At 36.5% G+C, this 27,377-nt stretch overlaps 1 protein-coding gene across 1 annotated transcript in view; it reads right to left on the bottom strand.

The window, feature by feature from the left end:
* Positions 1-27,377, bottom strand: part of zfpm2a (zinc finger protein, FOG family member 2a) — a 213,667-nt gene that overhangs the window by 87,464 nt on the left and 98,826 nt on the right. The window contains exon 4 of the mRNA XM_065298721.2: positions 15,626-15,747. Within this exon, the coding sequence (XP_065154793.1) occupies positions 15,626-15,747 (122 nt within the window). The remainder of the gene's footprint in view (positions 1-15,625; positions 15,748-27,377) is intronic.

The following is a 27,377-nucleotide window of genomic DNA, read 5'->3' as shown; positions in this document are numbered from 1 at the left end:
TTCAGATGAAATAAAATTCATAATTTCTGAACGTAGCATTGCATTTGTTTAAAAAAAAAATCGTTTTTGAAACAGTTGCATATTAAACTTAAACTTAGCGTATTATTCCAATTTTATTACACGGCTCTCTGGAATGCTTGATTCTGATTGGTCAGTTGAGACATTTGCAGGTTCGTTCTTTTCAAATAATAACCGCTCCAAAATAATAACGCATAGCCGGACTACTTGCACAACCCAGTCTCACCCCATGGCGTCAATATTTGACGACACTTGACCATGCGTCAATATGTTGACGCGGAGGGTATACCTTTCGCGTCACTTTTTGACGAACTGGGGACTTCAATACTATCAGGTACGCGAAATTCTCTTTCCTATTTTCTTACCATTTTCTACCATTTTCGCGTCGGTTTAGGGTTAGATTTACATAATGACATCCCTACCCAAACCTATCCCTAACCCCAATGTCAGTTGACAACTGTTTAATTTCGCGTACCTAATAGTATTGAAGTCCCCAGTTCGTCAAAAAGTGACGCGAAAGGTATACCCTTCGCGTCAACATATTGACGCATGGTCAAGTGTCGTCAAATATTGACGCCATGGGTGTGAGACTGTGTTGGTGGTACTTATGACTTGCAACATGATCTCACAGAAAGTCGTGTTATAGTCACGAAAAATGTGATTAATTTATTTGTGTCCATGGCACACAATTCAGCTTTATTTCTATACTGTCAAAAGTTTTTCATGTCCATGGCACGACTTCTTCTTCGTTTCACTTTATGTAATGTTTTCTCACTATTTTAAATCATTGTCACTTGGGGTTAGATTTGGGGTTTGGATGTACTTTTGAATTGGTTTCTATATGTTTTTCTTCCGCTTTTAAAACTATTCTCGCCTGGAGTTGGGGTTTGGGTTTGGATGTTTAAAAATGTAACAGAGAGTGATTCTAACGCAACACCAAGCGACAATGGTAAGAAAATAGGAAAAAACTATGAGAAAACAATACGTAAAATGCAACGAAAAAGAAAGTCGTGCAACGGAAATGAAAAACTATTTGTAGAAATTTGTGTGAGTGACACGAAAAGGACATTCGTGCTCAAGGCATGAAAAAAAGCAGAATTTCGTGCCATGGAATAAATGAATCAAATTTTTCGTGACTGTATCACGATATTACATGAGATCTCACTGGGTTTTCTGGTCCAGGGTCACATATATTTTCCACTTAATAACACAGTAACACAAATGAAACTATATGAATTAAGCATTGAATTTAAAGAAATTTACTATTGTCATTTTTTTAAGCAGTATCAACCCAGTCTCACCCCATGGCGTCAATATTTGACGACACTTGACCATGCGTCAATATGTTGACGCGGAGGGTATACCTTTCGCGTCACTTTTTGACGAACTGGGGACTTCAATACTATCAGGTACGCGAAATTCTCTTTCCTATTTTCTTACCATTTTCTACCATTTTCGCGTCGGTTTAGGGTTAGATTTACATAATGACATCCCTACCCAAACCTATCCCTAACCCCAATGTCAGTTGACAACTGTTTAATTTCGCGTACCTAATAGTATTGAAGTCCCCAGTTCGTCAAAAAGTGACGCGAAAGGTATACCCTTCGCGTCAACATATTGACGCATGGTCAAGTGTCGTCAAATATTGACGCCATGGGTGTGAGACTGTGTTGACTTGCACGAGTAAAATCGCTCCGCGCCAATAAAGATCAATAAAGATTACTGTCTGTTTGGCGCCATCTTGTGACAAACACTCGACAACCACGACAAGACACAGACAACTTACTGAGACTGAACTTGACAAAATAGAGCATGACAGCTACGAAGCTAACACACAAAAAAATACAGAATGGGCATTAAAACTTCTCAAAGACTGGCTAAAAGAGAAAAAATGGAGACAGACAAGTATGAAGCAGAGGATATTAATAAGGTATTACGATCATTTTATGCATCTGTGCAAAGTTTCGCGGAAGGATAAAAATGTTAATTTAAAACAAATATGCCAATAAAATGTTTCAAATTCATATTCATTTCCAGTTTTTTTTCTTATGTGGCAAGTAGCCGTGTAATAAGCGGGATAATGTAGAGGCAGCCGGTAGTTATTGGGAAATAAGCCCCTTCAGTGTGATACAAGACCCTCCGCTTCGCGTCGGGTCCATCACACTGTCGGGGCTTATTTTCCAATAACTACCGGCTGCCTCTACATTATCCCTTACTTGTTGTTTTTTGGGGGAGTGTTAGATTGGGATTCTGTTAGGTGGTCCTCAGAAAAAAATTGGAAGATAAAGTGGTCCTTGGGCTGAAAAAGTTTGAAACATACTGAAACAGTATGTAAGAAATTGATATCAATTAATCATAAAATGGCCCTGATATGTCACAAGACATTAAGAATTCATTTTCATTTCAAATACTTATATCACTGACAACAGTGGTCTGGCCAGGATATTGTCATTTAAAAAGTGGAGTTGCAGCCCTCAACTGATGTTTATGTTGTCATTTTGTGTATTGGCCCCCAGTTGTGTGATTGCAGTACCAGTTTTAGCCACAAGTTTTGTGATTGCATTACCAGCTTTGGCCACAATCCTACATACTGTTCCTTTAATTAGGAAATATAACTTTTAAAAAACATGCCTTACTAAAAACATTACTTGTGTGCATGTTGAGGCAAAACAAAGACACTGATGTATTTTAAGATATGTCAGTGCAGGTTGTTTTCAGTTTGGACAGCCCTTACATTTTTTTAGTCTAGGACTAGTCTAATCCCTGTCTGGGAAACCGCCACATATGGGTATTATAGACATATCCAGTGCCCTGCATGTTGTTCAAAATGCACACAAGTAATGTTTTTAGTAAGGCATGTTTGTTAAAACTAGTTACATTTCATAATTAAACTAAGGCCTAGTCCTGGCTTAAGCTAATCATTGTTTGGGAAACCACCCCATAGAGTGCCGAAGGGATGGCGTATTTTTGTAGGCAAACCCGGAAATTAGCGGGATGCTGGTTTCCGCACTAAAAGCCAATTTTTCCCATAGACTTTTGGATTATCGCAAAAAATACTCTTTGTGTTTAACAAACGTTTATGACACTTACACGTTTTGTCCAACGAGTTAATCCTCACAGACGAATACAAATTGTATGAATATTTAAGTGTAAATGCATTTACTAGAAATATAAAAAGCTGAATAAGGGCTGACTTCATTCATAAAAGTTGTGTTCATCTGTGAAGACTAACTTGTTTGACAAAATGTGTAAGTGTCATAAACGTTTGTTAAACACAGTGCTTATTTTTTGCAATAATCTAAAGGGGGTCGCACACCGGACGGGAAGTGCAGCGCCGCATAGCGTCATGAATCCAAAAACAGAACACATTATTTTTTATGAATGTACACACACCGGTGGCTGTCTGCTGTGACTCTGCACACTGCTCAAATCCCTGTTGCGTCACAGAGCGCCACTCACATATATTTGTTCCAAATCGTTAGCGATTAACATTGGCTGCTAACGTATATTTTTCTTTTTTTTGGGCCATTGGCGTTTTTATTTATTTATTTGATAGACAGTAATTGAGACAGGAAAGTACAGGGTGGAGAGAGGGGTATGGAATCGGCTGGGATTCGAACTATGGTTACTGGAAGTGTTTCTGCACCATAACCATAAACATATATTTTGTATTTTGAAGTAGACGCTATCTGACTAAGCTCGCGCTATTTAATGTGCACTTCCGATGTACAATACCTCCGAGTTGTCCTAGACACGACGCAACGCTTCTCATTCGGTGTGCGACCCCCTTAAATGTCTATGGGAAAAATGAATGGGTTTTTAGTAAGGGCCTACAAAATACGTCATCCCTGCAACACTCTATGTCTTAACCGATTTAAATGTTAACAAACAAGTCAACAAAAACAAGCAACTACATTTTAAGGAGGAGCTCAAAAATTTGCAAATGCAATTCAATGTACACAAATATATTAATTGCAAAGATCACAAGATCTGATCCTAGCATTTCTTGTTACATTACAATGAGTTCAAATTAAATGGCAAATACACAAAGTCAGCTTTATAAACGCTTTATCTAGCACAAAAGCTATAGTATCTGTTTGAGCTTATTTCCGTTTGCCTATTATCACTGAAAATGAAAATACTAAGAGCTCACTGAAGCCCACTGAGGCAGATTCATATCTAATCAATAGTATTTAGGCATGCTTTCACATGGAACAAATCATTTGTTTGTCAATTTAATATTTCATTACCCAGGAAAAACTCATTTACACGTTCATTCATTCACTGGGGTTTTCAGCTTTATCCTTCATCGGTTAAAAACACAAACAGCTATAAAAATGATGCCACAGAGAGCATGTCACCATTTAACTGGAGAGTCTTTATTAAAATGGAAATACAGAAGTGTAGGCTATACACAGTACAGTATACTCATTCCCTCAAACCTGCAGCAGAATAATTAATAAGCAACTGAATGACAGGTATAAATGTGGCACTAAAGGGTGTTATTAATCAAAATTATAAAAATAATTTAATAAACAGAAATACAGTTCTATTTAATAGATCTGATAAATCTTTATTTCAGATGAACAGAATTGGAGTTATATTAGAAAATGTCCTAACTGTCCGAACTTTATACCTTATAAATGGTAATAGATGGTGCTTCTGATTTGAAGCCCATTCATCCTTTACAGAAGTAATCCACACTGCTTCAGGGGCTTACTAAAGGCCTTTTGAGGGCAACTGAACCGATTTTGTAAGAAAAATATCGTTATTTGAAATGTTACCAACTAAAATAACTAGTAAGAGTGTAGTGAAGAAAAGCAAAACAAAACGCCAGTCAGAAGGTCCACCAAAAGTCTAAACACCTGTCACATAAGCTGCTGGGTCCTATTTTAACGATCTAAGTGCATTGTCTAAATGGGCCTCTCAAATCCACTTTTGCTAATTTAACGACGTGAAAAATGGTTTGTGCGCCGAGTGCATGGTCGAAAAGAGTTGGTCCTATTTTTCATGAGTAATGGGAGTATTTTGGGCGTAACGTGCAATAAACAAATGAGAGACTCAGCTCTCATCCCCTTTAAAAGCCAGTTGCGCTGGCGCTATGTCTAATCCCTATTTATATGACGGACTTTGTAACCTGAAAAACTAAGCGGAGGAAGAAGACCCCCAGTTTAAGATTAATGTTAAATAATTGTGTTGTTTTTCACTTGCATTGAAATTGTTATTTTTTATTAAAACCTTTAAAACCCGTTTTCTTTTAGTCATGGAAGTAAAAAAGCAGGCTTTTAATTGTTTTAAATGTATGGCTTTACAATATCATAAAAAAATAATTTACAAGTATGTAAGAAAAGCTTTGTACTCTAAAAATATTTTACTTGGACAGCGTCAGTTTTTTTAAGCATTACTTAAAAATGTTTCTCATCTCACCATATTCACAGGTACAGAGTCATCATATACAATAAATCTGCGAGGTAGCATTAAAAAAAAACATTTAAAAATAGATGCAGTTGTTTAAAGCAAAGCATTTATTTACTTACCAGGCTACAGGTGAAGCAGCTCTTTGTGCCTTTTAATGTCTCATAATCGGTCCTCATTTATGTCCAAGTGACTCAATAATAATCTTTTACATTCAATCCTTTAATCTTTTTTATATTTAAAAGCGTTTTTGTGCTGCTGCGCATTCATGTATGTGATAAGCAAACCCGCGTTGTCGTCCCGTTTATAGGCGCATTACCAATGCGCACTTTAAATAACAAAAAAACATATTGCGCCATTGACTTTAGACAAGGTTTTTGTTGGTCAATGGCGTAGTCTATTTTAGTTGCCTCAAAATAGCAACGCACCAACAATGCACCTGAACACACCTCGTTTTCAGACCAGAACGCCCATGGGCGCAAAAGGGGGTGCAAATGCATTTGCTATTTAAACAACGTGGCGCTAAACGTGAATATGATAATTGCGCAGGGTGGAAACTAGCAAAAGACACTTGCGTTGCGCATTGCGCTGCATTGTGTCGAGTGTAATATAGAACCCAAAGTGTTTCTGGTTGTAACATTTTATTAAAAGTTTTTTTTTTGACAAATTCACCATAAAAATAGGAAAGACAGCGCACACATCACTACGGCAAGCAGCAGGTGTCCAACTTGACAGCTCTGTCTTCAACTCCATCCTCGACTAGAAGCGCCTATCAGTCTGCACAACACCGTGTGAACTTGAACACACCTAATGGTGCGTTCACACCAGCCGCGGTAGAGGCGGCAAAACGCGCTATTCGTGCGTAGTTGGACGCTTGAACATTTTGAGTTTACTTGCTTCATTCGCGTGTGAAATTCTAGTCATTTGAGACATTCACGCGGAAATTCACGTCATGGGAGGGGCTTCTGCGACTCCACTGAGACTCCTCTCGCTTCCTGTAATCACGTCACTACTACAGCAAAGTCCTGATTGGTTAACACGCCGTGGAAATCCGCCAAAGTCAGATTTTTCAACTCGTGGCAACGCTCAATTCGCACTGCGCCATTCGCGCGTAATACGCCGCAGGATGTCTATTCGCGTCTTTCCATTGATTTGCATTTACAACACGTAAATCACTCACGCTTGCCGCCTCTACCGCGTCTGGTGTGAACGCCCAGTAATAATTACGATAGAATCAAGTCAACACTGCACCAAAAGTATAACTCGTATTTGGGTTGGGGATTAAAACAAACTCTTTACCCTGAGTATTAAAATCATCTTGCACCCATTGTGATGTGGTCATAAATCATACTGTAGCTTCTTGTGAATGTGTGTTAATACATGAGGAAAAACATAAACACATATTGAAAGAAGGACTTAAGTCATATCTGCAGACCAGAACAATATGGGGGTGGGATTTTTTTGGACATAATAAACTCCTCAGAACACCCTAGAAACCACATAGCAACGTTCTGGCATCACTCTAAGCCTGCAGTGCTTAGTTTAGCAATGGCAAACACCTCCCACACTTCATAAATCTAGACGCTTTTCAACCTGGACTCTTAAAATGAAAGGTTCCTAAAACGATCTTTGTCGGGCTCCATAAAGAAGCCATTTCCGTTTCAGCGGTCAGAAACATCACTGACACATCTCAAGCCCAGCTAAGTAATTGATGCATGCAATCACAAATTGGTTCCCCGCCTAAACTTCGGGCCTATTATTTTATTAGATAAAGCCACACAATGCGTGCCAAAATCATTTCGGTGTCCAACGAGGAATTAAAATCCTGTTAGAGCTCACTAGCAGGCAACATTACAAACAAGCAGGGAGATTTTCTGCCTGATAAATATAGCCTCTGATGCGAACCACATCTATACGAATACAATGTGCCAAATTTACAGATGCGAGTTCGACTTTGATTATAAGAAAATAAACCTCGCTTGCATATATAATTAGATGTAAGTGTAAATAATTGGTTATGCATGTGCCAACATTAGGATGATGTTTGTGTGTGAATGTGTGCGTGCGCACGTTCCACTCTGAAGTCCCACCGATTCGTCTTTCTAACCATGTTGAATCCTCTTTTCTTATCAGAGCTGCGCAGGCCTGCATCAGACTGCTTCTTGCTATGACAGAGGCTACAACAATAGGCATGCGATACCGCTGCTTAGCGCTGCGTTTCGGAGGGGAAACCTGCCACAGGCACAGATTACCAACACACACATCCACTCTCTCTCTCTCTCTTTCAAACACATACACACACTTCCACAAAATAGATTGCAGCCTCCAAAACAAAACATTTTTCTAAAGGCCCGGCTCTTGATTAATGAAGTATTGACAAGAAGAAAAATATAATTTTGTTGTGGAAAAAAATCCACTGGCACTTGTTTAAGTTTGGGTGTGAACAATAAACCCATAGGAGAAAGAAGAGAGGAAACGGACGATAAACCAGAATGATGGCTGAAATTTTTCAATACACCTGCTGAAATACTGCATAAACAGCCCTCGCTCTCCGCCGCCTGCGGATGAAGACAATAACATGCAGTTTATGCAGTCGTGCAGGTAACACAAACATTGTGCTGGGTTACATGCACATCAGACTGCTGTTGCTGTCTTATGAAACAACCCATGAGAAAAAAATAGATCCTCAATAGGTTATACTTGGAGTTTTTATTGGCTAGGTTTACATGCACAAAATCTTGACTGAATTGAATCTGATTGCAGGTTACGACAATACATGTACACTAAACATTGCAATTTGATTAAAATGTGTGTTTACATGCACATTCTATATACTTCGAACTAAACGTCAGCCAGGGTTGCCAGATTTGCGTATCAAAACCAGCCCAATGGACATTTAAAACTAGCACAAAAGAATCCAAAAGAATATTCAGAGCCTAAATACCAATAATTAATCAACAAAATCCTTCACTCTTTAACTCACAGAAAATAAATCAACTTGCGGAAACAGATTAAAAGTAACCGTAATCTGAACTCTGGACTTGGCAACGCAGCACACAACATCTCTCGTCGAGTTCACGCTTTATCTCTGGATAAATGTACAAAGTCAAAGTTCAGCTGGAGAAAGTTGATTTTAAGACGTTTGTAGATATAGGCAGAAGAAAACAGACTTTTATTGCTTTATGTAATGTTATGAAAGTACACATGATCATTGCAAAATGTAAAGCGTGTGACGCCACTACCTTAATAATGTCTGTTGCTATTGACTTGCTATTGCATCTTTCTGTGACGAGAATCATGTGATACATAAATAAGAGGTATATATAAGATGTGAACTTTAAGCACAATTGTTCTGTATTTTTGCATCTGATTGAGAAAATTTACATGCGTACTTTTCTCCTGATGATCGAAACACAGACCAGACTACACCACCCCTTTCAATACGATCCAAATTTGCACCCGATCTAGTGGTATGAATCAACATTCACATACAGAAGATATAAGCATTTAAAACTAACAGTTTAGCATGTGTGCTTAAAAAGTCTAGAATTTTTATAATATTATCCTACACTACACAGGGAATAATGTGGATTTTTCCCAGAAAACTTTAATGACCTGATTCCATGTAGAGATGTTCCGATACCATTTTTCTCTTCCCGATACCGATTCCGATACCTGGGCTCAGGGTATCGGCCGATACCGAGTACCGATCCGATACCTGGGTATGTATCTGTATAATATACAGCTGTACATACTACTAGCCCTGTATGAATGGATATAACTTTTTTATGGTGTGCTTCAGACTTTTCTGTATAAAACATGAAATACAGTGAGCTAGAGTAGGCTATTTTTATTTTAGGACATTTTACAGTAATATTTATTTTTCCTAAGAGAAAACGAGCCACAAATCTAACACTGAAAGGCTGTTTTAGTTTTAGAATAATTGGAAAAATCTGCGGAATTCTTTGGGATGATTTTAAATGTTTTTAGAAGAAATTTGAGAATTTAAGCTATTTAATATTACAAAATTGCATCTAAAATAATTGCTTTTTAAAGGCTTACAATTAAAATGAATACACCAAACCAATGAGTCCTCTGAATTAAACTGGACCAACATGATCCAGATAATGTGCATGTCAAGATAGAATTATAGTTTGTAGCCTATATAAAATGACATATATTATTGTTTATATATATTATAGCAGAATAAAAAGCTTGTGTTAATACGTTCTCATTATGAATTAAGCACGTATGAAGGTAATTTCATCATTTTTAAAGCGCAATGTAAACGTTAAATTAAACATAACAAGAGCATTCGTCTTGTAAACGGATTTGAAATGATGATGTGCTGAGTGCTGCCTGTCGCTTTACATAGACGACAGAGACAAGATCTGCGGTAAAACTCAGTGGTAAGTTTTATTTCATCTTAAATATCAAATGATTCATGCTCTTATCATTAAAAACAATCACAGCAAGCACACGCAGGTTTATGCACTTGTCAAGGCTTTTTTATTGCGCGTTTTCTCTTTATTGACAATATTTATTGACATTTATCTGGATCGCCATTAATTGTGCAATTGTAGACAAATTAAAAATATGATTAAAGACTGTGGTGTTTATTTTCATAAATCAGTACCTAGCAACAGTGGGGCAGTGATACTTATGTAATGTGGTCTGAACCGTGGGGTTACCGGGGTATTTTATCACGGCTTGGAACGCGTTTCAACCAATCAGAATGAAGAACCAGAACGGGCCGTTTTATAATTGAAAATAATGCACAATTAAATAATGCATTACCACTTTGGGTGTGCATTATTTTTGAATAATTCAACAGCCCATCACCAATTATTCCTTTCATAACAACTGGCTCCCTATATATTTTTCCTTACTTACAAATTTCCTTTGGAAAAATAAAGTTTCTATAAAATGTATATATACTGTCGTACATTTTCCCCGTATGAATACAGTAAGATACAGAGCTCAAAACATTGATCATATTTAAAAACATATTGAGACCCAATTAAAGAAAAAAAAATCATTAATGTGACAATTAATGAGAAGTCATCTGAAACTATATAGAGGACAAATATGTAATATTTCTAATTTTAGGACAAACACCTCAAACAAAAGTAATACTTAAATAAAACACAACTTCTGATAAAGCAAACTCTGAGCAATAAAAATCTCCAAAAGCAAAATGTATTATTCATTGACAAGGACGGAGGATTTTGGAACTAAATTAGAAACACATCCAATCCAGATCAATAACACACATGAGTATTGACCAAAAGTGTCCATAAACTGAGATGTATCCCTTCTGTTAATCACAGCCTCTTAACAAAGCTCTTTAATTAGACGAATGCCAATTCATTAGATGAAAATTGAACAAAAGCCATCCTTAACAAATCTCCCATCCTGTAAGGTTCCCCTAAATCTGTAGTTCATTATTAGGTTGTTTCCAAATCAATTATTAACACTTAAAACGGACAGCGGGCAGTGAGAGAGACTGAATGCCACGTCAGGGTTGCGTTCAGACCCGGTAATTACTGTGACAGAGACACCTGCTACTCAATAGCTTCGACCCAGACCGGCCGGCCGGCCCCCAGATGGCAGACATTTAATGTCTGAGTGTCATTATTAATTTGTGTTAATTTGGAGGGGGTGGACGGGTCCCTCGCTCACCTGTGCACGGGATGCTGGGTAATTGAGCTCTAATGGCCTGATTGATCAACGGCTCGGCGACTATCACTCAGACACAGAGAGGAAACCCTGTGTGGACACAGCAGAAGCTCAAACAACCATCGGACACCGACACCACAATGTATCTCGAATCAATTTGCAAGTCATTTGGACGCATTTCAAAGTACGTCTCTGTTAAAGCGGCTCATCTCGCGACTATTCCGAAGCGCCACAGAATAAGTTAGTTAGGATGAAAAGGCCCGGATATCATATTTTATTCACGCCTTCAATCATTTCAATACCACATTTTTCAATTATTTCTGGCATGGCGTACTAAATACAAATTCTACATATCTCTCTGTCCTCAAGCTATAGTTTGTAAAAGTCTTTGACAAATGTACTATACAGTAGACTGTTAGAAATATTGTAAAAAAAAAATGATCCTTAGCTGTCAATGGGGTGGTACCCTTTTAAAAAGTACTTATTTGAAACTGAAGAGGTACCTCAAAGGTACATATTGGTATCAAATGTACATATCTGTACCTAAATGGTACATACAAGAAGGGTAATGCCCAAGTGACAACTTGGGACCATTTTTGGAAAAAAAATTCTGTATATGAATGTTTTAAAACCAATATTGTTCAAAAGTATTTGAACATTTGTTTAATGGTTGTCAGATTTATGAAACATATCTCATGTCATGACATACACTTGCTTGAACTTGAGAAGAAACATCGCAAAACATTTTAGGGCCTCTGTGTCCACTTTCTTCACTTGAATGTGTTAAATCAATAACTGTGATCACAGTCAGAGAAGACTCACTGAGTCGTGAATCATCTAAGTGAATCGTTTGGATGGAACGAAGTGGACGCCAATCAGATTGTGGCATCTGAGGATCAACAAAGCATGTCAACTTCAAGAAGCCTCGGTACATCAGATGTGCCCTCTACACCAATAAGCTCTCATCATACGACCCTATCTCTGCCCCGCAGATGCCAAGACCTTCTGACTTTAAATTCCCTTTCCAAACTTCCTCCTTTATTTAATATCTGATTACCTTTAACTGTTTTAGACATCAATGACAGTCTAAGCTTTAAAAGTTGCCAACTTGCGTTGGTATGTTCAGTTTGTACAAGCTTGAATGAAACGCATAGAAACAATCATTCAGACATTCGATGATGATGTCACTCTTCAGCTAAGGCAATCAAATTTAAACCCAGCGAATGGTCAAAAAAATGCTGTAAAGATAATGGTTAATATTTTCAAACCAGTCCACTTATAATGAAGCAGTCATGGACTCATAACTCTTGCAGGCGGTGTGAGTCCAATCCATATCACACCACAATACCATCAGATTTCATCTGACCCAGACCAGACAGTAAAGAGGGTCACACAGGTGCAATCGCAGTCAGCCCGGTGGATTGGAAATTCAACCGAACGTTTAACCATATATGTGGGTCAACATTCATAAAGACGGTGTTATGATGAAGAGCTTCTTTTCAAAGCCATCGCACTTCGATTCAATTTAGCTTTAGAAGTTTTCATACTTATTTTTTTACATTGCGGTCACTTTCTGATTTCATGTTTAAAAGAACAATTCACCCACAAATTAAACGTGCGTGCACCCATGTCATTTCAAACATGTATAAAACAGCATTTGTATGAGAAACCAGTACATCAACTAGCTTTATTTTGTGTTTATTTGTGATTAACTATTTTTAAATTGAGAACTGAAAGCTGAATAAATAAGCTTTGTTAGGATAGGACAGTATTTGGCCGAGATACAACTATTCGAAAATCTGGTATTCGAGAGTGCAAAAAATCTAAATACTGAGAAAATCATTTTTAAAGTTGTAAAATTTCACCCTATTTATTATGACTCAACTTGTATACTTCAATGTTCTGATTTCTTTGTATGAATTCAATATTTGGCTTGATGGCTACATCTGGTAGAAATTTTGTGTCAAAATGCTGATGCGTCAAATACTTATTTTCCCCGCTGTATATTACTACATTTTTTATATATTTACGGTAGGAAATTTACAAAATATCTTCATGAAACATGATCTTTAATTAATATCCTAATGATTTTTGGCATACAAAATTTTACTTTTGACCCATAAAAGGTATTGTTGGCTATTGCTACAAACACACCGTGTGACTTATGATTGGTTTTGTGGTCCACATTTGTTCTTTTAGATAAATGCCTCTAAATTGTTTGACTGACAATATTTTTAGGGCCAAAGGCACACGCTGCTACGAAGCAAAAGAAAACCCTTCAAAAAGTAATGTGTTATATTAATCCTCTAGGAACTGGTCCTGTGAGTCCAAACTCCTTATAGACTTTTCCTTATGCTTCTTAACTGGATACATATGAGATTCATTACATTCTTAGTAAGTGTTTCTTAATTAATCCACATTCAAAATAGAGTATTCAATCCTAAAGGATTTCTCTCCCTGCCAATATAATGAGCTCAAGACTCTTACCATTACTTTTCTTACTTTAACAGCTTCATTATTTTATGTCTTGATGTTGATGTGTGCACTGGAAGCTTCCAGCACCGAATTAAATCTTTCTTGTGTTTGTAAGCAAAATTATGGGCGTCAGAACCATTAAATTTGGGTGGGACAACAAGACCCACCAAATTTTTAAGACCAATGATATTAGACCCACTCACTTTTCCTCTAATTTAGTGCATTTGTCTGTTCACTTGTCAGAGCGCCGTCACTCGAATCCATTCCACTAGAGGAATGCAGTAATAAATTAAACTCTGTTTCGTGTTTTAGCTACATCCTTGACTTCCACACTGCTGCTTCCATTGCACTTGGCTCATTTAGAGTCCATATAAATTCAACTCCATTTCATGTTTTTACTACTTTCGTCTGCTGCACTCCTGCGACACAACAAGGTTAACAAACCTTTTACATTATAAAAGCAGTTGTATAATTAAAAGGCACCAGAATGCAAGAAAATGGCATCTACTCCAGTAAATGTCTTGGACCCACTCACATTTTTTTGGTTTTCGACGCCCATGAGCACAATTAATAAAGCTCTTTATCATTCTACAGCAACATATAAAACTTCAAGAGAACATAATTCACGTCTTCATTCACATTTGTGACCCTTGACCACTAAACCAGTCATTAGTCGCACAACACAGGTATATTTGTAGCATATATTATGGGTCAAAACGATCTATTTTTCTTTTATGGTAAAAATCATTAGGATATTAAGTAAAGATCAATAAAAATATTTTGCAAATATCCTATCGTAAATACATTAAAAAAAAAGTATCATAAGTAATATGTGTTGCTGAATACTTAATTTCAACAACTTTAAAGGTGATTTTCTCAATATTGTGAATATATTTTTTGCATCCTCAGATTCTAGATTAACAAATACAGTTGTATCTCAGCCAAATATTGTCCTTTTCTTACAAACCTTTATGCCTGGTTGTGTGGTCCAGGGCCACATTTATGCATTCTCATCCAATCAGAAATTCTTATCCAAAGTCCATTTAATTAATAATTTTTGTTTTATGCATGTTCCCTGGGGAACGAATCCATGACCTTTGCTTTTGCCAATCCAATGCTTTGCCATCTGAGCTGTCGAATGTAAAATTTGGATTTACTTGGTAAGAAACATTTTAAAAGTATCAACAGAATAAAAAAGCTCCATGCAGGAGTGATGTGTGAGTTTTGAGTGTCCTATCTGACATCCTGTGTAAATCAATCCTTATCAGAAGAGAATAGATGTTTTATCCCAACATCAGGAATTATTTTGTGTAATATGCACTGATCTCATTATGTTTTATGTATGCATTTAAAGGAAAACACCACTGTTTTTTAATATTTTACTCTGTTCTTTCCTCAACTTAGACAAATAATTACATACCTATCTTTATTCAATGCGTGCACTTAATCTTTGTATAGCGCATTGTGAATGTGTTAGCATTTAGCCTAGCCCCATTCATTCCTTAGGATCCAAACAGGGATGAATTTAGAAGCCACCAAACACTTCCATGTTTTCTCTATTTAAAGACTGTTACATGAGCAGTTACACGAGTAAGTATGGTGGCACAAAATAAAAAGTGCAGATAAAAATGAGAACTATATTGTATTGCAGAAGAGCACTTAGTTTGCAGCACTTTGACCTCTGGCGCAGTAATATTGACGAAAGTTTAAGCGAGAGAGGGAGTATCAGGAGTGATGATGTTACAAGTGCTGCAAACTAAGTGCTCTTTAAGAGTGTGGAAAAGTCTGGCTTTATTGAAGGTGAAGTTTATAGTTTCTGCTAAAATAGCAGCATTGAATTGATTTGTGAAAATAATGACTAATAATATTTTGGTAGCCATTATTCTGTAAAACAAACTAACACCATTAGCTCAGCCTTTTTCTGGCCCTGTTGGGTTGCTCAAACAAACACATTTTCACATCTCAGTAAAAATTTTTGGCACAGAAATGACACACTTCAACTTTAACCCTCATTAACACTTAATTCTTGTTAACATACCTGGACACCGTCTGTATTCTGCTCAATCTTTCCCTCAAAAGGTCCCCACGTTGTTCCTACAGGAAGCTGTTGACGACTGTGAATGCGACGTTCTCCATCTTTGTTGAACAGGTCCAGCTCACCTGTGACACAACAGGATGGTCAGTCCGTGCAATACAGAGTAAATGCTTATTTTCACACTTTTTTCATAGTTTGGCAGGTCCTAAAATGCTGGAATCATATATTTGATATTTTATACCAATGTGAGGCAGGGCCAGTTGTGGTACCCAAGGTGACAGACCAGAAAAATAAAAATAATGCGACTCAAATATATAAAAAATGGCTTGTAGGTTAATCTAAACCCAGCTATAAATAGTGTGAATTAGCAGAAAACTACTAAATGAGTACTAAATAGTGATGTGATATGTCAAAAATACCTAATATATTTATTAAAAGAGCCATTCGTGACATCCAACACTGTAAAAAATAACACACTTGAAATATAGTGCCTCATTATTGTATCCACTTTTTTAAGTAAGTTTTACTTGAAATTTTAAGTCATTGCACAAGTTGCTCAAAATTCCATGTAATACTTACTTAAAAAATGGATTCAAAAATAAATAAAGTTATTCCAGTTTTTCAATGTTTGTTGTCTATGAAAGCCTTTAGACTCATTTTTTATATAAAATTATTTTTTTGCCAAAAATATCCAAAGTATGTGTGACGTTTATCATCAAACACTGTCATTTTAGTTAACTTTATCAATCGACATGATATCTGTGAATCACACTGTGTTGTCCAAGCCTTGCTTGTGCCACTACGAAGTGTGTGCACGTGAATGAGCAATAAATTGCTGGATGCAGTTCCCTTCTTGGCCAACGGCATCGCTGTCGAGTTTCTGAATTCTGGAATCTTACAGCTCATTTAAGATCAAAACTATCCATTTTATAATATAGAACTGATGTGCAATATTGCACCTCCAATAGTATGCAAACATTGGAATTAATTTAATCAACATTCGCACACTTCCAGACTTCTAGCAAGTAACAGTAATACTTCATTCATAACCCAGCACCTGTTCTCATAGCCGATGCCGATCAGATGGAGCACATTAAACCGGCGGGATGCTAACTCCTCTCAGAGTAGCGTCCGTCTGATAAGACTTTGCTGAGATGTTACAGGCTCGCCGGCTGGCAGCGTGAGCTCTATTTCTGTTTTTCCAGGAAGGGGCCGAGGCTTCTTGTTAGCACAGCGCTGAGTTCGGAGTTAATTAACCGTGTCACGGGATAGCACAGCGAGCACCGTGAGTTCCCCAAGCGCTGCTATCTAATCGCTTAGATTTGTGTGCTTTTTTAGGACAGTGATTAATCAAACAGTTATTATAATAGACTGCCTGGTCATGACTCTCATCTCTGAGGGCTGGTGGGGCTCTTGTCACGAGAATCTCAAGTGCAGACTTCCGGCTGGTTTTCGCGGTGATGTCGAGAGGGTTTGGGGCCGACCTGTGACTGAGGAAGATTTATCCCTCAGAGATTGACTCTTATCTGCTTTATCTTCCTGCGAGCGTTCTGTTCGGCTGTGCAACAGCGCTCGATGACAACACCAGAGCGCTTTACCACAAGCCAGGAATGAGAATCTGTGCACTTTACTGATGTACAAATGCTTTTTCTCATATCTCGAGCCAATCCATGTTCAGATGTTGCTTTTTCAGGGCTGAGGAGACGTAATAGAGTTCTCACAATTACGCTTCCTTTAAAGAAAACATAAAACACTGTAACCAGTTTAACTTTAATAATCGGACATGTTTCTAAGTGAAACAGGTTATTTTTGGGGAACAAACAAATATAGAGTGCCGATAAATTTATTGTAAGGGACTTGATATGTTTTGATGATGTTTGATTTCTAATAAGCACATACTACAAAATACTGTATATTCACTTTTACTGTATATTCACTTTTTTTCACTCACAGTAAAAACTTTTTATAGAAATTACAGTATTACACTGTAAAAAATTTCTGTAGAAATTACAGTATTACTGGGTATTACTGGCAACTAGCTGCCAGTAAATTACTGCAGATTTTACATTTATGTTATTTATTGTCAACAGTTTGTTCAAAGTTAAATGAACATGAAACATTTTCAGTCTTTTTCTTCTACAGTAAGTTACTGGCAACCAGCTGCATAATTACAGCAAATTTTTTACCATGTGGCAACTAGCTGGCAGTAACTTACTGTAGATTTTACATTTATGTTATTTACTGGCAAAGTTAAATGAACATGAAACATTTGCAGTCTTTATCTTCTACAGTAAGTTACTGGCAACCAGCTGCATAATTACAGCATTTTTTACAGTGCTGTAACCAGACTTTCTTACAGTAACATACTGGCAATCCTTTTGCCAGCTACTTACTATAAAAACAGCAAACTACAACAATTGCTGTCAGGTTTATTACAATGCTCAGTGTAATAGCTCTATTTTTACAGTAGCGCTATTTTTACAGTAACTACCTGCCAACAATGTTGCCATTACTGTATGTTCCTGTTAAAAAGCCTGGTTACGTCCAACAGCGTAGAAGCATCTGGCAAATGCATAGATGTAGATTTTTGATTATGACAACTGTACATGTACAATGTAAAACACTGTTGATACATCTTTTGAACGTCTACACTCTTAAAATAATGGTGCTTCATGATGCCATTTATGACTGAATGGGTCCATAAGTGAAAAAGGTATGAAAGAAATGGTTCTTTAAGGAACCAAAACATGGTTCTTCTATTGGGAGTATAACCTTCAGCTTTGGTTCACCACAATCCATTACTGTCAGGTAGAAACAACATTACAGAGACATTACAGAGATAATGGTGATTTTTCTTTCCAACTGGTTTGACTGCACCACTCCGCAACACTGCAAAACATGAATGTGCTTCATGTCTCGTGACCTGTAGTAAATAAACACTGGTTGAGAGATGATCTTCAGCGTGCTCTTTGTTAGCTGAAAGCACTACAGTGGCGGCTGAACTTTAAAATGACCTATTCAGCTGCGTTTTTCACTACAGATATCAGCTGCGTATCTGTGACATGCTAACACGCCATAGCGCTCGCGTGGAGGTCCCCTGCGACTAAATAAACATGCACTTCAATACCCAGTCGTTTGACAAATATCTTGACACCGTCAGTATCAAACAAATACCACTTACAAAAAATTTAGTCGAATAGGGACAGTACAAAAATATGAGGGCTGAAAAATATGCATTGCACAGAGAGTATTGTGCTAAATTGCATGGTCTCTATAAGGCATTGTATAATATTACTATTTTACATATTCAACAATTTTGACAATAATAAATGTTATACCATTGGTGTTAACCTTTAAATCATACTAATATATTCAAAGAATATTATTTTTTATCCCTCCCATGATTACCTAGCGCTAATGTGTTCATTCCATGTTACGAAGCTCATGAGAGATAGTTGGAGAATTTGGAGATGGTAGGGGTCTCTCTGAAGCCTGCAGTGATCCGCCAGCCTGTTGGATAGTGGGGAACCTCATTAAAGGGAAATAATTAACCGTTGGAGCGCAGCTGGTCCACATCACAGGCAGGCTAAATCTGTGCTAGCCCATCCCTGCTTGATGTGCTCTGCGCCCACTCTGATAAGACCCTGTGGCCTTTTGACACGATCGCACAAGTTTCTCATTGGCCCTGGATGACACTTCCGCACAAGTCCACAACGCATCACACACTAGGAATGTGGGTTGTGGAGCATATAAGTGCATGTGAATATTTGAAGTCACAGCGCTAAAAAAAGTAAAAACGTGCCAGTCGCTCATAAACTGTTCCAAGCCTCAACTTGAATCCTTTCGTCCCAGCTGGCTCATCCCAGCTGTTACAGATACCACACGAGCCCAAGAGGCAGAACGTCAGCATACGTCTGTGAGTAATGTGCCAGCTTGCCACCATCGCCCTGCTTGCCACTGGCGTTTAGATGTTGACGCGCCATAGATTATGAGATCAAGATGTACAGTCCTAGAAGATCTACTTGATTTTGGCACAGATGTCGACAATGCTGACTGTACCACTGCATTAAAAACATGCATGCACTTCTTTTCCAGACACAATAATGGCAATAATGTGATTTGTCCATAACTAATAAATAAAATTATTGCACAAAAATCTGCTTGTAAAATAAAATTAGTGGTATACCTCTAGTGGTCGACCGATATGGGTTTTTTAAAGGCCGATGCTGATATTAAGAAAGCTGTATAGCAGAAATGAGGCCAACACAAATGTAATTACAGTAAATAAGAGACAAACAGAAAATTGGTGAAACTACATAAATATTTGTTATGCATAACATTTATAAATATAGCCTTTTAAAGTATTTTTTTAATATATTTACATAATTTATAATTTACATTAAATTATTTATTTAAAAAAAGTAATTATTTTAATTTAATCAATTGTTTTCCAGTGATATAGACCCACCACTGCATGGTCTAACCCATTATTGTACTATTTCATTTATTTTTAGGTGATTTGGTTTCCAAATGCAATAAAATATAATATTATCCATTTTAATTATTATTATTATTATTATTATTATTATTGGTTTTATTTGTTAAACACATGGAAGAAACTTAAAAAAACATTATGAACTGAAGAATATTTATGACGCTGTTATAAAAATATTCGACAGAGTATTAACACTTAATGACATTTTATTGACAAATTATATTTTTATCACTGTAGTTGAGGTCAAGAAAAATATTCATAACGCTGTTATAAAACTATATGACAGAGTATTAACACTTAATGACAAATTATATTTTTATCACTGTAGTTGAGGTCAAGAAAAATATTCATAACGCTGTTATAAAAATATATGACAGAGTATTAACACTTAATGCCATTTTAATGACAAATTATATTTTTACTACTGTAGTTGAGGTCAAGAAAAATATTAATGATGCTGTTATAAAACTATATGACAGATTATTAACACTTAAATGACAAATTATATTTTTACCACTGTAGTTGAGGTCAAGAAAAACATTCATGAAGTTGTTTTAAAAATATATGACAGATTATTAACAATTAATGACATTTTAATGACAAATTATATTTTTACTACTGTAGTTGAGGTCAAGAAAAATATTAATGATGCTGTTATAAAACTATATGACAGATTATTAACACTTAAATGACAAATTATATTTTTACCACTGTAGTTGAGGTCAAGAAAAACATTCATGAAGTTGTTTTAAAAATATATGACAGATTATTAACAATTAATGACATTTTAATGACAAATTATATTTTTACTACTGTAGTTGAGGTCAAGAAAAATATTAATGATGCTGTTATAAAACTATATGACAGAGTATTAACACTTAATGACATTTTAATGACAAATTATATTTTTACTACTGTAGTTGAGGTCAAGAAAAATATTAATGATGCTGTTATAAAACTATATGACAGATTATTAACACTTAATGACATTTTAATGACAAATTATATTTATACCAGTGTAGTTGAGGTCAAGAAAAATATTAATGATGCTGTTATAAAACTATATGACAGATTATTAACACTTAAATGACAAATTATATTTTTACCACTGTAGTTGAGGTCAAGAAAAATATTCATGAAGTTGTTATAAAAATATATGACAGATTATTAACAATTAATGACATTTTAATGACAAATTATATTTTTACTACTGTAGTTGAGGTCAAGAAAAATATTAATGATGCTGTTATAAAACTATATGAAAGAGTATTAACACTTAATGCCATTTTAATGACAAATTATATTTTTACTACTGTAGTTGAAGTCAAGAAAAATATTAATGATGCTGTTATAAAACTATATGACAGATTATTAACATTTAATGACAAATTATATTTATATCAGTGTAGTTGAGGTCAAGAAAAATATTCATGATGTTGTTATAAAAATATATGACAGATTGTTAACACTTAATGACATTTTAATGACAAATTATATTTATACCAGTGTAGTTGAGGTCAAGAAAAATATTCATGATGTTGTTATAAAAATATATGACAGATTGTTAACACTTAATGACATTTTAATGACAAATTATATTTATACCAGTGTAGTTGAGGTCAAGAAAAATATTCATGATGTTGTTATAAAGCTATTTGACAGAGTATTAAAACTTAATGACATTTTAATGACAAAAATTATATATGTATAATTGGTTAAAAGTGGTCAGTTATTTTGTCTTAGTAATGTCAAGTTGTCATAACAAAGACATCTCAAACAATGTCATCCTTGCATTAAAAATGATATTACTGAACAAATGACACTTAATGACAGTTGTCATAAACGTGCACAAAATCTCCTTCATGTTCATGGCACGTGTCATGTCATGATTATGAAGGTGTCTTGTCAGTCTTATGAACACCCCTTCAAGTAAAATGTTACCGACATGAATAATGTGTATACATAAACAACTACAATCAACAAAAAATACAAAAATTAAAAACTTGTTCATCCTTGCACTAAAGACTTTTGGGTATTTGTCAGTTGGTCAAATGGAGACACCAGTTAATACAACTGGCCTCAAACACAATACTCTCTCATCAACCAGTAGAGAAATGCCACCATCTTGGCACAGAGGAGCTGTTGATATGAGCGAAGCGAGCTCCGCCCCTCATCTCTCTCTTGATAAGATCATCTGTCGCTCTTCTCTGGGGTCCGCTGCTCCCCCTCACCACAGATCCCTGGCAGAACCATGAATGTCCCTTTTGTGTATAGAGATCTCTCTCCGATAGCCCCAAAAAGATGCTGCACGCGGCAACTGTTTGTTTCCCACGTGACAAAGGGACCAAAGGCTGGGGGATGGGGGCTCATGTCCTCCCTCAGATGTTTAGATGTAGTACCAAACAGAACAGTTAAAATAATGACTTTCAAGCACATCCACTTGGGGAGGATAAACAGGTACCCCTGCTTAAAATGCACACCATTGGTTGAGCTAATGTTGACCTGTTGGGCCACTGTTGACGCAGAAATGACATTGTAATATGGTATTACCATAAAAAACACAAATTCAGAATTAGATCATGGTGGATGTTTTAAAAAGAGCGTCAAGTGACTTTGTGGGTACATATGCACGATAGTGATGTTTGACAATGCAACAGTCACATATCAAGATCTACGAGAGCTTACGAAGCAAATGATGGTACTGCGAGGGACAGATGGAGAAAAACGGAGAGCTCTATATCACTCCACAAAAGGTGCAGGAGCTCGGAAGGAGATATGTGATCTGAAATTTTACAGCTGAAGGAGAAATGTCAGAGCGCTTTGATAAGAGAATGATGAACTTTTCTACACCCCCCCCAAACCCCCATTATCAGCGAAGAGAAGCAAATGCATCATTTTTATCCCACGGCTTTACCATTATCTCCTCTGCAGACACTTGTTTTAAAACACACAAGGACCTTTTTACCTCACTCGTTCTCTCACATGCACACAAACTCACTTCCCCTCTTTTTTTACACATACACACTGCTCTCTCTCTCTCCTTCCCTCTCATAAGAAATCCCAAATATAAAGTTCCCATGTAGGACATAATTCCCCTCTCCTCCTGTCAGCACAGACTTATAGTATCAGCAATTGAAATTCCTGTATGTGTGCTTTGAATTATGGGAATGCTGTTTCAAACCGGCTACAGACCACTGAGGGAATCTTGCAGCTTCATCTGAGGGTGAACGTTTGGATATATTGTGCAACACACACATCGCAACTATCAGGGTTGTGTTAATAACCACCAAGCTCCCAGGTGAAACAATATCTCGCGTACATTTCTACAGCATTTGTAGGTGCCGTTCCTCCTCCAGGAGCTCGAGCGGGTCATTAGCTTCCTCCGCTGCAGCCCCTCCAGTCAATTACCACATTTCAAACTTTCCTCCAGCACAAATCCGGCCGCTCCTGCCTGCCTGACCCAGTTGTCTTTTGTAAGGAGGTCTTAGCTCCAGCAGTTTGACAGTCAACAGATAAGATGGATTAAGTTTTTTTCCCCACTCTCCCCTTCTCTCTCATCCGCTTTTGATATAAACGGCGTAAAAGCAGGTTAAATCAGTCACTTTCAGGAGGAGTTTTATAAATGGCTAAAGATGATGTGAGATGATAGAATGCCTAAACTTGACACTGGGGTGCAGAAGGTCACGACCATGGCGTTTTATTACTTAAAAAAATCTTGATGAAGATTAAATGCAGGAGAAAATAGAATATATATCTATATCTATACTTCTAGTTTCTCTTCATCAAGAGTATGATAGTTGTAAAAAGCCATGGTCATGCATATATATATATATATATATATACACACACACACAGTACTCCCGTGTAAAAGCCACCATGCCAGAATTAGATTTGTTGTTTTTGCAATGGTATAGTGATCATATATAATTGTTTCTTAGTCTCTTTAGTAGAATACATCCAGAAAATACAGGAAATGTGTATATAATATTCAAAACTGTATAAAAATGTAAACTGATGTGTCAAGTTTTTAGGGTAACATCCCCTACCACTTGAGCAGTAGCAGGAAACTGCAGGGTCTCTTAAACCTAAATAAAAGTAAATCCTAATTTCTAATTTTAAAGAAATTAGTCTTTTACTTCATTCTGCTCAAAAATGCTCAAGATGTGTTTAGTGCCAAAAGAGGTCACATTAAACACAGACGATGCCTAAAGAAGACATTTAGTCTTGAAAAAATAATTTTGTACATATTTCCTGTATTTTCTGTTTGTATCTTAATAAAGTAAATGGAAAAACTAATTTGGATTGACATTAAAACTTCTAAAACAACAAGCTGGTGGTGGTGGCCTAACTGTGGGTTCACACCAGATGCAAGTTCAACGATTTGCGCGAGTAGATTACATGCAAAGTCAATGCAAAGACGCGATCACACACGTCCTCCCATGGGGCGATGCGAATGACGCGATATGGGCAATCTATTTGCTGCGAAAACACGTGCTATTCGCCTCAAAGGTGTCTTCGCCCAAGTTAAAAATATTCAACTCGAGCGAAAAATTCACATGACACGAAGTTAAATCCCGGGAGTAATCTAGAGCGAGTAACGCGATGCCCCGCGTTTGGTGTGTACGTAGCATAAGACTTTTGCACAGTACTATAAATATATAAATATAAATATATATATATATACGTACATATGAAGCGTGTGGTTGCAAAACGAGATAACTCGGTTTTTAACATTTTTGTCAAAACATGTTAATTATTATGTTGTCATGTTATTATTTTGTTTTATGGTGCTACTTAGCTGTATTTTTTAAGTTATGAAGGTTTAAATCAAAACAAACCAACTGCAATTGAATTGATATTAATTGGAATGCACAACCAAAAAAAATTATTTCTGAAAAAAAAAAGGAGTTATCTCGTTTTGCAACGAAACTCTTCATATATATATATATATATATATATATATATATATATATATATATATATATATATATATATATATATCAACATGATCTCACAAAGTTCCATGGCATAGTCACGGAATTTTTGGCTAATTTTTCCGTGGCATTCTCACGGATCTCCGCATATTTCCGTGCCCCTGCCACAGACTATCTTTTCCCTGGCATTCTCACGGATTGGTTACTTAACTGCTTTTTCCCATTTTCAAACCATTGTCGCTTCGGTTTTGGGTTAGATTTGGTGTTTGCGTTAGTATGTCACCTTAAGTATTGGTCTAAACTATTTTTTCTGATGTATTCTTTTATATTTTCTAAACTTTGCTCAATTGTCGCCTGGCGTTGGGTTTAGAGTTGGGTTTGGGTAGGGACGTCATTTTATGTAAATCTAACCCGAAACCGAAGTGACAATGGTAAGAAAATAGGACAAAACAGTTGAGTAACCAATCCGTGGGAATGGCACGGAAAAGAAAGTCCGTGGCAGGGCCACGGAAATATGCAGAGATCCGTGAGAATGACACGAAAAAATTAGCAAAAAATTCTGTGACTATGCCACGGAAATTCGGGAGATCAGGTTGATATATATAAGAGAAGGTGAATTTTTTTTTTGCTGTTAAAATGTTTTTTTTTTTTACATCCACTGCAGATTCGAAATCATCTAGACGGGACTCACTAATAATGTTTATGGATGATGTAATAAAATAAAGTTTCATAACCGCTGGACAACAAACCGGGTTGCTAGACATTATAATACTTCTTCTGTATGTGGCACGGTGCAGACCGATCTGTGCATGACAGCGGTGCGAAAGTACTGGTGTTTGATCGCTCTCGTGATAATATCATGTCATAGGTAGATCGGTCTGCGCAGCCCTGCATGAAGTCAAACACATTTAGGATTTCCACTGCAGTAAAATCAGTAACGAATGATGACGACAACATTGACAGGGCGACTCTATGAGCAGGGGCGAACACTTTTTAAACTGCGAAATTTTCTGAATTAAAATGATATATGTGGAAAAAATATATATATATAACTGTGCTAGAAGTTTCAGGATATTTTAATGCAAAAATGTTACATAACATAGTCCTCAAATGTGACAAATACATTTATTACAAATTTCCGTGCAGTTAATTTAAAGTCATATAAACTGCTATGTTTATCAAATCTGCATAAAACAGAAACATGACCGATTGCTCAGACTTACTGACTGTCTATTTTGCTTAAAGGTCACGTTCTTTCTGATTCCATTTTTTAAACCCTAGTTAGTGTGTGATGTTACTATAATAGCATAAATAATACCTGTAAAATGATAAAGCTCAAAGTTCACTACCAGGCGATATATTTTCTTTAACAGGTTTGCCCTTTCAAAGCCTACAGCGAACGGACGGTTTGGACTACAACCCTCTATTTCCTGCTTTAAAGGAATATTCCATTTTCTTAAAAGAAAAATCCAGATAATTTACTCACCACCATGTCTTCCAAAATGTTGATGTCTTTCTTTGTTCAGTCGAGAAGAAATTATGTTTTTTGAGGAAAGCATTCCAGGATTTTTCTCATTTTAATGGACTTTAATAGAGCCCAACAATTAACACTTACCTCAACACGTAACAGTTTTTTCAACGGAGTTTCAAAGGACTATAAATGATCCCAAACGAGGCATAAGGGTCTTATCCAGCAAAACGATTGTCATTTTTGACAATAAAAATAACAAATATACACTTTTAAAGCACAACTTCTCGTTTAAATGCGGTCGTGATGCGCCAACGTGACCCCACGCAATACGTCATGACATCAAGAGGTCACAGAGAACGAACGCGAAACTCCGCCCCAGTGTTTACAAGTGTTGAGAACGAGGACCGTTCCTACGTTGTTGTATGTCAACTGATACTAATTAATGTCTTTGTGTCAGTTTATTGTTTACAATGGTCCGCAAATGTGCGTTTTATATATGTAACACGTGACCTCCCTACGTCACTACGCATTTACGTTAGGTCACGCTGGACCGGATCTAGACGAGAAGTTGTGCTTTAAAAGTGTATATTTGTTATTTTTATTGTCAAAAATTACAATCGTTTTGCTAGATAAGACCCTTATGCCTCGTTTGGGATCGTTTAGAGTCCTTTGAAACTCCGTTGAAAAAAACTGTTACGTGTTGAGTTAAGTATTAAATGTTGGGCTCTATTAAAGTCCATTAAAATGAGAAAAATCCTGCAATGTTTTCCTCAAAAAACATAATTTCTTCTGGACTGATCAAAGAAAGACATCAACATTTTGGATGACATGGTGGTGAGTAAATTATCTGGATTT

Source organism: Paramisgurnus dabryanus, chromosome 13 (genome assembly GCF_030506205.2).
Source record: "Paramisgurnus dabryanus chromosome 13, PD_genome_1.1, whole genome shotgun sequence".
Lineage (NCBI taxonomy): Eukaryota > Metazoa > Chordata > Actinopteri > Cypriniformes > Cobitidae > Paramisgurnus > Paramisgurnus dabryanus.
The sequence above is the reverse complement of the archived record's forward strand: the minus strand, read 5'-3'. Positions and strand labels throughout refer to the sequence as shown.